At 42.7% G+C, this 13013-nt stretch overlaps 1 protein-coding gene across 1 annotated transcript in view; it reads left to right on the forward strand.

Moving 5' to 3' along the window:
- The window catches only part of LOC309335313 (dynein axonemal heavy chain 11-like), a 218587-nt gene that overhangs the window by 65528 nt on the left and 140046 nt on the right, over positions 1-13013 (forward strand). Inside the window, exons 29-33 of the mRNA XM_081850263.1 lie at positions 36-230; positions 5087-5164; positions 6344-6476; positions 6589-6716; positions 11362-11510. Of these exons, the coding sequence (XP_081706389.1) occupies positions 36-230; positions 5087-5164; positions 6344-6476; positions 6589-6716; positions 11362-11510 (683 nt within the window). The remainder of the gene's footprint in view (positions 1-35; positions 231-5086; positions 5165-6343; positions 6477-6588; positions 6717-11361; positions 11511-13013) is intronic.

Here is a 13013-nt window from a genome sequence, read left to right on the forward strand (position 1 = left end):
CATTTAATTATAGTGTCATGTTGGTTTTTCTGAAGGTTTTGATGAGAGCCCTCAGGGATTTTAATCTTCCGAAGGTAGTCACTAATGATGCCCCTATATTCCTGGGCCTGATCAACGACTTGTTTCCATTGCTGGAAGTTCCACGGAAAAGGGATCTGAAGTTGGAACAGCTGGTGCGCCAGTCCATTGCAGAACTCCATTTGCAGCCCGAGGAAAACTTTATCCTGAAGGTGGAAATAATAGCTTTCTGCTTAGCTTGTTGAACATTCTAAATGGGGTGATTGAATGCTATAACGATCACTGTTGTTTGATGCCTGTAGGTTCCAACATCTGGCTGCGACTATTACGAGGTTCAGCAGTAAGCGAAAGCATTGGGCTTCCTGTTTCCTTGTTAGAAGCGTCTCCATTTCAATATCAGGAAATAATTCCAGTTTGTGGGAATTAAACCACACTAATAACCCCACGGTGTGTAATGCTCTGCCCATCTTAGCACCCATGTCCAGCTTTCGATGCCCTGGATTTTATTAAAACTTTGCTTAAAGGGTTTTTTTAAATAAAAAAAACCAAAGACATTTTAGTCTCTCTTTAGCCTCTGCTAGACATGAATCCTGATCATCAATACACACACAAGTTAACATTAGCTCTAACTCGGCTTTTGTCCTAAGTAAAGTTCAAGATGGAATGACTAAGGAGACTGGCTTTTCTACCCTTGGGAGGTGAGGAAGAACTGGTCAGGTTCCCAGGGTTACAGAGGAGGGAGGAACACATTCATTACTCCTGCTCTCATCATTACCTGCCCTTTGAGCAAATGATGCACTTGAGTCACCAGAGTGAGTGCCCTATTCCATCCCCTTATCACCGTGCTATAATTTGATTTTAAGGAAGCCTGTTTTACTTAAACCTCACTGAAGCAAAGCAAATGTTGTTCTCTTTGTCCTTTTTAATAGCTTAGAAATATCGATAGACGCCTAGCGTGAGATTTCTTTGGGGTCACACTTTCTTCTCTTTGCTTATATCAGATAATCTTTCACGATAAGTACCGTATTTTTCGCTCTATAAGACGCACCAGACCATAAGACGCACCTAGTTTTTGGAGGAGGAAAACAAGAAAAAAAATATTCTGAATCTCAGAAGCCAGAACAACAAGAGGGATCGCTGCGCAGCGAAAGCAGCAATCCCTCTTGCTGTTCTGGCTTCTGGGGTAGCTGCGCAGCCTGCATTCACTCCATAAGACGCACATACATTTCCCCTTACTTTTTAGGAGGGAAAAAGGGAGTCTTATAGAGCAAAAAATACAGTATTATAAACTGTGGTTACAACTTTCCACATATGGCTGCAGTCCTAACTGCACTTAAAGGTAAAGGGACCCCTGACAGTTAAGCCCAGTCGCGAACAACTCTGGGGTTGCGGCACTCATCTTGCTTTACAGGCCGAGGGAGCCAGCGCTTGTCCGCTTCCACAGACAGTTTTTCCAGGTCATGCGGCCAGCATGACTAAGCCGCTTCTGGCGAAGCCAGAGCAGCGCACAGAAACATCGTTTACCTTCCCGCCAGAGTGGCACATCTACTTGCACTGCGTGCTTTTGAACTGCTAGGTGGGCAGGAGCAGGGACCGAGCAATGGGAGCTCACTTACCTGGGAATAAAAAGTAAAAAGGTAAAGGACCCCTGGACGCTTAAGTCCAGTCAAAGGCGACTATGAGGTTGCGGCGCTCATCTCGCTTTTCAGGCCGAGGGCATTTTCAGGCCGAGCTGGCATTTGTCCACAGACAGCTTTCCAGGTCATGTGGCCAGCATGACTAAATTGCTTCTGACACAACGAGACACCGTGACGGGTCCCAGTGCACATGTCAACGCCATTTACCTTCCCACTGTAGTGGAACCTATTTATCTACTTGCACTGGCATGCTTTCAAACTGCTTGGTTGGCAGGAGCTGGGACAGAGCAATGGGAGCTCACCCCGTCGCACAGATTCAAACCACCAACTTTCCAATCAGCAAGTCCAAGAGGTTCAGTGGTTTAGACCACAGCGCCATCCGCATCACTCATACCTGGAAGCATGCTCCATTGAATTCAGTAGGATGCGGTTTTGAGTAGGCATAGTTAGGATAGTGCTGTGTGCTACTGAGGAAGGTAGACGCCAGTGTGGTTAATGACCTATCTGTGTGCACTCTTAACTGCTTTTCAGTTTAAAATAAATTTTATTTTATTATTTGTTTGTTCAAAAGATCTCAGGGCGGTAAAGGTAAAGGGTAAAGGGACCCCTGACCATTAGGTCCAGCCGTGACCAACTCTGGGGTTGCGGTGCTCATCTCGCTTTACTGGCCGAGGAAGCCGGCATACAGCTTCTGGTCATGTGGCCAGCATGACTAAGCCACATCTGGCGAACCAGAGAAGCACACAGAAACACCGTTTACCTTCCCGCCAGAGCGGTACCTATTTATCTACTTGCACTTTGACGTGCTTTCGAACTGCTAGGTTGGCAGGAGTAGGGACCGAGCAACAAGAGCTCACCCTGTCGCAAGGATTTGAACCACTGACCTTCTGATCGGCAAGTCCTAGGCTCTGTGGTTTAACCCACAGCGCCACCCGCGCGCCTCTCAGGGCACAGAATTAATTACAGGATAAAAACAAGCAAATAAGTAAAATTAAACAGCAACACATTAAGTCTCTCCCCCCCCCCACGACCCATTTCCCCAATTGGTGGCATTATTGTCCTTTCCATGGCCACACTGAGGACCTCTATGGTGGCAGAGGCCCTCTCCCTCCCCCCCATGGCTGGTGGATGGGCCCTGCCTCTGTATTCTAACACCCTCCAGCTGCACAAATCAGAGGGTTAGGGTTGCTCCTTAAGACATCAGAACAAACTCAGCCTACATAAAAGTGTTCTGGACACTGAATTGAAATAAAACAAAATATCTGGGTAAATTGAAGGCATCGTGGACTGGCATTTAAAAGCTATGCCACCTCCAGATTAATCTCCTGGGGGGAGAGGGCATTCCATAAGCATGACGCCACCAATTAGTATCTGCAGCCCAGATGCAGTAGCAGCAAAATTAGCAATAAATCACGACCCTTTATGACTCCCAACCTCCCTAAAATAGATTTTCAGAGTTTACCCTTTTAGTCCCTTGTGTCCCTAGTCCCCTGTCCCACCAGGTGCTTGGTGGGAGGGAAGTATGAGCAAATGACCTCTGAAGAGCTGTGTTTAAATTTAGTTTTGTTTTACTGTAATAGGGAATGAAAAATAACAGTTGGTTAGAGCAATGTTTCCCAAACTTGGGTCTCCTGCTGCTTTTGGACTACAATTCCCATCATCCCTGACCACTGGTCTTGCTAGCTAGGGATGATGGGAGTTGGAGTCCAAAAACAGCTGGAGACCAAAGGTTGCGAAACACTGGGTTAGAGCATGGTGCTGATCACCCCAAGGTTGCAGGTTTGATCCCCGTATGGGACAGCTGCATATTCCTGCATTGCAAAGGGGTCAGACTAGATGATCCTCAGGGTCCCTTCCCAACTCTGTGATTCTATGATATTAATGACATTCCTTTCCTTCTAACAATCTTTTATTTATTACGCTGCAAGTTAACTCAAACTACCAAACGACCTTCAATACCTCTCAGCGAGGCTGCAGCCCTGTATCCATTTACTCCACAGAACTCAGTAGGACTTATATTTTGAGTAGACATGTGGGTGGCGATGTGGGTTAAACCACTGAGCCTAGGACTTGCTGATCAGAAGGTCGGTGGTTTGAATCCCCGCGACAGGGTGAGCTTCCATTGCTCGGTCCCTGCTCCTGCCAACCTAGCAGTTTGAAAGCTGTACGCCGGCTCCCTCGGGCAATAAAGCGAGATGAGCGCTGCAACCCCAGAGTCGGTCACGACTGGACCTAATGGTCAGGGGTCCCTTTACCTTTACCTTTATGTGCTGAGACAATATAGTGAAACCTATGTTGCACATTTAATTTTTATGTTGTGAACTGCCCTGTGATCTTTGGTGGTATAGAAATTTAATTAATAATTATAATAATAATTTAATTAATATGTCAGATGGTTTGGGCTTGTAGATCAAAGTTGGGCTGGCTTGGTGGGGAACCTGTGGCTCTCCAGATGTTTTCGGACTACAACTCCCATCATCCCTAGCTAGCAGGACCAGTGGTCAGGGATGATGGGAACTGTAGTCCAAAAACTGCTGGAGACCCAGGTTTGGGAAACCCTGATGTAGAAGGTCATAGGTTAACTGTTGTGTATTGAGTCAAAGGATTTTATATCTGTATTATTATTGTCTGTATTTGCATTAGGGTAAAGTAACTGCCTTTTGGTTCCAGAGGGTACAGCTACTATTGGTTCATTTAAGCTGCTGTATTTGGATCCTCTGTCTTATTGGTTTCCTCCAAAAGGCAGGACTGTGATTGCCTGATATTGTTCCCTCCAAAATGTATCCTTTCTAGCTAGTTCCCTGTCCCTATAAATGTAGCTCTCCCCTCCTCAGTCTCAGTCTTGTTGCTTAAATAAAGAAGTGTTACTAGAGAACTGTCTCCAGCATATTATGTCAAGAGAGCTGAAATCACAAACCCCATGTCACAACATTAACCACCCAACATAACCCCTTATACCACTTGTGTCTAATCTCAATTTAGTATTTCGCAGCAGAGCATAATCCATATGCCTTCCTGCTGCAGAAGTACCAAAACCTAATGGAATGGTCCTATTGTTCATTGTTCATCTAAAACCAGAGACAATGTAGTTCTGGACAATGTAGTGTTGATGCTGCTATTGACTCCATTCTTTCAGCCCTTAGTAGTAAAATCACACAGAGCATGTCCAACACACCCAGTGAAAATCTGACTTGTCTCTTTGTGAATACGTTCCACAACTGCGGCAGAACAGCGTAAAAGAGGGGCAATTTTTTAAGGAATGAGAGAATAAAATAGGACCGATGTTTATTGAAATGGGAAAGAAAAGTGTTCTCCGATTCTTCTTCATTTTTACAGTTTTCTTAATACATAGCTATGCCTGTAAAATATGTTCGCCATTATATCAATTCCAAACCCCACCCCACCCCTAATTTTCTTGAACGGCTTTTTAGGTTATGCAGTTAGAAGAACTACTGGCTGTCAGACATTCGGTCTTTGTGGTTGGAAATGCTGGAACAGGGAAAAGCCAGGTAAAATGAAGAACACACCCATTTCTCCAACAAACACATAGCAATAAAGAGAGCATGAATTGGTAATGCAGGTTACAAGATGTTTGCCACTTGATGAAACTTCTGTGTTCAATAGTCTTGGTGAAATTGATATTCTGGTGTCGGTGGGGCATGTCAACTTCATTAGTTTTCGTTCCCCCCAAATCTGGTTACATATTTATATCCTGGATGTACCTTGGGTTACAGACGCTTCAGGTTACAGATGCTTCAGGTTACAGACTCCGCTAACCCAGAAATAGTGCTTCAGTTTAAGAACTTTGCTTCAGGATGAGAACAGAAATTGTGCTCCGGCAGCACGGCAGCAGCAGGAGGCTCCATTAGCTAAAGTGGTGCTTCAGGTTAAGAACAGTTTCAGGTTAAGTACGGACCTCCGGAACGAATTAAGTACTTAACCCGAGGTACCACTGTATATATGCTGAAGTCCTATGTCAGGGTTGAGGAAAGCTGAAGAACTATCACTAGTGCTACAAGGAACGAAACCTATGGATAGATATCCTGAGGACATGCACACTTAAGGAAGTGGGCCTAAAGTGTAAAGTGTGAATAATAATAATAATAATAATAATAATAATAATAATAATAATAATTTATTATTTGTACCCCGCCCATCTGGCTGGGTTTCCCCAGCCAGTCTGGGCGGCTTCCAACAAAGATGAAAAATACACTAAAATGTCACATATTAAAAACTTCCCTGATGTCTTCTGAATGTCAGGTAGTTGTTTATCGCTTTGACATCTAACGGGAGGAAGTTCCACAGGGCGGGTGCCACCACCGAGAAGGCCCTCTGCCTGGTTCCCTGTAACTTGGCCTCTCGCAGTGAGGGAACCGCCAGAAGGACCTCAGAGCTGGACCTCAGTGTCCGGGCAGAACGATGGGGGAGGAGACGCTCCTTCAGATATACTGGACCGAGGCCGTTTAGGGCTTTAAAGGTCAGCACCAACACTATATGTGCGAAACACATATATTGCACAAATATAACTAGCGGTGGGGGGGTAATGACTGACTGTAGTAACCTGTTAGATATATATTCAGGTTAACTTCTCTGTTGCACGTGGAACAGCAAATAATTCTGAAGGATGCCTTTTAACTGATGCTACCACTTGATTGTGAAACTGGCGTGATAAAATGTTCTTACTTTAGATATTAAAGACACTACACACGACTTACTCAAATATGAAGCTGAGGCCAGCATGGAATGATATCAACCCCAAAGCTGTCACAACGGATGAACTTTTTGGCTTTCTTCACCCTTCAACAAGGGAGTGGAAAGATGGTATTTCCAATCATTATACTCTTAATAAAATTGCACATGTTAACATATACAAACACATACAAGTTTGTTGTTGTTGTTTAAAAAACTAATTTTTGTTTTCATCGTTTTGAAGGCTTGTTTTCTTCCATGATGAGAGAACTGTCTAGCACCACGCATGATGGCCCCAAATGGATTGTCCTGGATGGTGACATTGATCCTATGTGGATTGAGTCACTCAACACTGTCATGGATGACAATAAGGTGTGTTTCACATTCTTTAACATGGCTGTGATGAGCAGGTGAGATACTCTTCTGGTCTATTTCCAAATATGTACAGTGTTTTCTGCAGTGCCAGATTTATGTATAAGCTAAACAAGCTATAGCTTAGGGCCCTACCCTCTTGGGGGCCCCAACAAAATTTAAAGGGAAAAAACACCTGGATGTACATTTCCAAATAAAAGATTAAAAAATCAAAAAAAATAAAACCTACATACAGCAACAGTGTTTTGTGTTGTGTAGGCTCCTATGATGTAAGTAATGGCCCCCACCTGTATTTCACTATTAGTATACTTCTTCTTAATTGTATTTCAGTTCAACAATCACTTTGATAAAATAAATATTTTATGCGCAAATGGCTTTAGATACCTTGTTGTTGTTGTTTAGTCATTTAGTCATGTCCGACTCTTCATGAACCCATGGACCAGAGCACGCCAGGGACTCCTGTCTTCCACTGCCTCCTGCAGTTTGGTCAAACTCATGCTGGTAGCTTCGAGAACACTGTCCAGCCATCTGTCATCCCCTTCTCCTTGTGCCCTCAATCTTTCCCAACATCAGGGTCTTTTCCAGGGAGTCTTCTCTTCTCATGAGGTGGCCAAAGTATTGGAGCCTCAGCTTCACGATCTGTCCTTCCAGTGAGCACTCAGGGCTGATTTCCTTAAGGATGGATAGGTTTGATCTTCTTGCAGTCCTTGCAGTCAAGAGTCTCCTCCAGCACCATAATTCAAAAGCATCAATTCCTCGGCGATCAGCCTTCTTGATGGTCCAGCTCTCACTTCCATACATCACTACTGGGAAAACCATAGCTTTAACTATGTTAGCTTTAACCTTTGTTGGCAAGGTGATGTCTCTGCTTTTTAAGATGCTGTCTAGGTTTGTCATTGCTTTTCTCCCAAGAAGCAGGCGTTTTTTAATTTCATGACTGCTGTCACCATCTGCAGTGATCATGGAGCCCAAGAAAGTAAAATCTCTCACTGCCTCCATTTCTTCCCCTTCTATTTGATAGGAGGTGATGGGACTAGTGGTCATGGTCTTTTTTCTTTTTTTTCCCTTTTTGATGTTGAGCTTCAGGCCATATTTTGCGCTCTCCTCTTTCACCCTCACTAAAAGGATACCTATTCGGTCCATAAATTACCATATAGCATATATTCAACACAAAAAACAGCGACAAATTGTTGTTGACAAAGGACAGCTGGACATAGAAAGGGCCCCATTAACTTCAGTAGCTTAAGGCCTCATCAAACCTAAATCCGGCCCTGGTTTTCCGTATACATCATACAGACGAAGACTGGCTCTTAATAATAGCTTTTAACACTGTTGGGAAAGGCATGTTAGCCTGAACATGGTTATCAATTGTTCTGGTAGCATCCATCTTAGATTCCTGTAAAGCAGGAGTGGGGAACCTCAGGCTCGGTTGTATAGGGGGTGCAACGCAAATACAGCCCTCCAGACATTTTTATCTGGCATTTGAAATCCTTCACTGGCCTTCTGCACACCTCAAGTGTTTTTGCCTAGCTAGAATGTGTCCTTGAACTCTCATGATGCTTCTTCCTTGTCTGGATGGAGGATAGAGACTGCAAAGCATCAGACATGAGGCTACCTTAGAAGACCGTTTTAGAAGGACTGCTTTTGCCTGTGTGACCCTGGAGGTAATCTTTTGAGGGCCTGCTTTGAGCGCCTCTCACCCCAAGCCCCTGAAGATAGGTTGTACAGTAGTGTTAAAGGATAAAGGGTCTGGTTTTGCTATGGAACCCCATTTATGGGACACCCTCACAGGAAACATTTGCCTGATTTAGGCGTCAAATCTGTGTTATTTTCCCAGTCCTAGCTGGCCATTTCACTGTTCTCCTGTCAATGCCTCTTTTAACCTGAGCTTATAGTTTGGGGGTTTTTTGCATCTGTAGGTGAGAATTGTTAATTTTATTATATTTGCAAGCCACTTCAGACACTGCAAGTGGAAAGATAGACTGTAATCCTGATATGTTGCATCCCTGATCATGTGCACTTACTATCCCTACTCAACAAGGTTTTGCTAGTTTTTGAATTGACTGTTTCTTAAAGGAGACAAAAGTGTGAAGAATAAGCACACTATGGGCAATGATGCCTCTATTGTATCAAAACTCGGTGGAGAAAAACCTAAAATCTGTTTCTGGCCTTATTATACCAACACTTACAACCGTTTCCTATAGACGACATTGACCAAGGCTCCTGCTTATAGTAGACAGTGCTAATAGAGAAATAATTTTTTCATTGATAGACCCAGTACGGATGTGCTGTGATATAATTCGAGGTTTAAAGATACCAATAGCATCCAAAATAGAATTATGTATTTTGGAATGAAGAGTAGATCTAAACCCACATGACCTAGACTTACCCCCAACACCCATTTAATGTAAGAGAGAGAGAGAGAGAGAGAGAGAGAGAGAGAGAGAGAGAGAGAATGTCTCCTTAACTAAAATGACTAAAAGTGGAAAGTTCATGGTTCAACCTTGGAAGTGGGAGGAGCAGAAAGCTGAATCATTTTGTATTTTTTTTTTTTTTAGTATGTATTAATCTCCATTGATTAAAATGTCACCTTTCTTCACCACGGCGTCCTGGCCTTTCTTTATGATGGATACAACAGCTGGAGAGCAAACTGTTGGAATTGAGATACTTTGTGCAAATTGAAAAGAGATTTTTTTTTTTTTTTGCCCTAATTTCACACAATGCTGGAAACCTCCTTTAAATCACATTTTCCTAACCAGCTCCTAGAATAGCTCTTGTTGTTAGATTCTAAGGACTCTATTGTAGCTTTTAAGCTAAAGTACTCAGTAGGGGATGTGTAGCGTTGCACCGCCCCTTAGGAACACCAGAAGAATAGCACCTGATGGCAAGTACAATCATAGAAGATAAAAATGGATCACACTGAAACAGGTTATCCAGGCCCACTGTGGGCCATTGCTCTATTGTAGCACATGGGATCTACAACATATCTTCTATGGCCTATTTCCCCCAAGTTCTTCAGTTTGCCATAAAACATTCCTCATTCTCACAGCCAAATCCTGCCAGTTCTCGCGATTTTATCGTTACTCTTGAAATACTTGATTTTTTTCCTGATAAGTTTGTGTTTGGAATCATGTGTTTGGATTTCTTTTCTTGCGAAGGATTGGAAAAGAACAGTTTGATTTCTCTTTTTGATTATAGTTAAAAGATGTAGTAGATGAAACTTGATTTCTCTTTAGCTCAATTCAGATATATTGCCAAGGCATGATATTGGTGTTACAGTAAGACATAAAAAAAACCCCTTCCCTGTGCGTTCTCTCCTTCTCTTCCTTTCTCCTCTGATACTTCCTATTTCACAGGAAACATGTTTTGCTACTTTTTTTCTTCTAAAGGAGGCAAATTATGTTTTGCATAAACCAGCTTTCCTTTAAGATGGAATTGGAAATCACAAGCAAACATGGCATCCAGTTACACTTTGCAGACAAACCATGGTTTCCCCACTGCAGACACGGGAAACTGTGGTTTCCCTGGCAAAAGGAAGGGTAGGATGATAACAGAGCACATGTGGAGAGATGAGAGAACAGAAGTCTCATGCACATTCAAGCAATACCACAGTGTGGTTTAGCATTATATCTGAACAGCTTTCTCTTAGAACCTTTCTGCTAGCAACTGGCAACAACACATTTTAATTCATTTCTTTGCCATCCACTTTAGCCTTAAAATAATTGTTTGAAATTCAAAAACTCAGTTTACATTTGCACTTGCAGCAGTAAATTGATTTAGTGAAATAATACCATTTCATCTTTACTTTTTAAAATTTAACTTATTTAATATTTACTTTACTTTACTTAATTCAAGGGACCAAAGAACTGCATCTTGGAAAGAAAAATAGCCATTTTTTTTCCTTATTGCCTGAACTTTCGTTTAATGTGCATTGAAACCACACCATTGCTGGCTTATTCAATTTTAAGAGATTTAATTCATAGTTTCTTCTCTTCATAAATTGTAGGTTTGATTTCATGAAGATATACTATTGTTATCCCTTTTGTTTTGCTGTTTTTCAACCGATCCCTAACATAAATTTCTTTCCATGAATCAAAATATTATATTGATTTTATTCCCATTGACAATAAAGAATCCTTTTGTGTAAGTCCAGCAAAACAAAATTGCAGAGAAGAGTCACTTTTTTGTCCATTGTGATTATTGCTGGGTAAGTGTATAGGGAACCAGTTGACTTTTCAATGAAATGACAATTAACATGGCTTTATAAAAACATTGAAGAAATTAAGGACAATTCAATGGGAAGGTCTCCTGCACATGTTTAATGAAACAGCACAGTATCACTTTCATTAATTTCAATGTGTCGTATGCAAGAGATCTTCTCATTGGATAGTGTTTGAGTTCATTCTTCTGCTGTTTTCCTGAATGTCACAGCAGATATCCATAAAGATATAAGGGATATTATTTAAACTAACAAATAACACTCATTGGAAAATAAAATTATATTCCTGTGTATTAGCTGTAGCTGAACATGTGCTCTGTGATTCTGACTTTTTTTTTTAAAAAAAAAACACACAACAGTACCTTAGTTACTTAATTTGAAAAGCAAATACCTACTGCAATAAAATTGTAATGATTCTGTGCTTAGGTTCTGACTTTAGCAAGTAACGAACGGATTTCATTAACACCTTCCATGCGGCTGGTGTTTGAAATAAGCCACCTCCGGGCAGCAACTCCAGCCACTGTGTCGAGAGCTGGAATCCTCTATGTGAATACGCAGGACCTAGGCTGGAGCCCGTGAGTACCTCCCTTGCTTTTTGTACTTCTAATGTGCCCTTTGCAATATTACCCATTTTGTGCTCTTTCATTAGCCAACTTGAAGAAAGGCAAGATACACATTTAACAAGCAAATGGCAGTTCAGTGCACCTTCAGCCAGCAACTCTGGGGCCAGTAAGAATATATGAAGATCCCTGCTGGATCGGACAACAGACCTATGCTGTCCAAAATGCCTATGGCCATGCTTGTTCCTTTGGTATTGATGATCTCATTTGCTGCTGCGTTATACTATATTCTTAACTCAGCAAACATCTTGCTGAATGCTCTGTTCATGTAGCTGTCATCTTGTCAGCTGTATGTTGTTGTTGTTTAGTCGTTTAGTCATGTCCGACTCTTTGTGACCCCATGGACCAGAGCACGGCAGGCACTTCTGTCTTCCACTGCCTCCCGCAGTTTGGTCAAACTCATGCTGGTAGCTTCGAGAACACTGTCCACCATCTCGTCCTCTGTCGTCCCTTTCTCCTTGTGCCCTCCATCTTTCCCAGCATCAGAGTCTTTTACAGCGAGTCTTCTCTTCTCATGAGGTGGCCAAAGTATTGGAGCCTCAGCTTCAGGATCTGTCCTTCCAGTGAGCACTCAGGGTTGATTTCCTTAAGAATGGATCGGTTTGATCTTCTTGCAGTCCATGGGACTCTCAAGAGTCTCCTCCAGCACCATAATTCAAAAGCATCAAGTCTTCAGCAGCTTTCACTTCCATACATCACTACTGTCAGCTGTATACTCTATGGTATTGAGTGAACAGCTATTTCCTCAGAGATTAAGCTGATCAGTACCGTACAAAGGAACTTGTCATTGGAGCCACAATGCACTGGTGCTGCTACTAGAGCTGTAGATATCTCCCATGTGAGCCATGGGGACAGCCTCCAATATGGGAAAGGGAATATTTCAGTGGTAGAGCACCTGCATTGAAGACAAAAGGTCCCAGGTTCAGTCCCTAGCCCAGTGTTTCCCAAACTTGTGTCTCCAGCTCTTTTTGGACTACAGTTCCCATCGTTCTTGACCACTGGTCCTGCTAGCTAGGGATGATGGGAGTTGTGATCTAAAAACAGCTGGAAACCCAAGTCTGGGAAACAGTGCCCTAGCATATCTAGACAGGACTGGGGAAGAATTCTATCTGAAAATCTGGAGGACTGGTGCCAGACCTTTAGTGTGAAGAAGGCAACTTTCTAGGGAGACACAGGGTATGAGAACATAGGGGAAATGTCCAGAACAGGGGTTGCTGACTCAGTGCCTGCGAGTGGAAATGTGCCCACTGGTCCACAAAGTTTGATGATCCGCACTGAGAGGAAATGTGTCTGGGGTAGTCAAGGGGAAACCCCAGATCCTATAGGTAAACGGTGGGGAAGAGGGGTGAAATAATAATGCCAGGTTTTGGGAGTATTGGGGAAAGCTTAGACAGAAAAGCTTTATTGGTGTGGAGGTGACGGCATGTGAGTGGCAATTTTTCTTCTTCTCTAAATTAC

Source organism: Podarcis erhardii (assembly GCF_964252035.2).
Source record: "Podarcis erhardii genome assembly, chromosome: 1".
NCBI classification, from domain to species: Eukaryota; Metazoa; Chordata; class Lepidosauria; order Squamata; family Lacertidae; genus Podarcis; species Podarcis erhardii.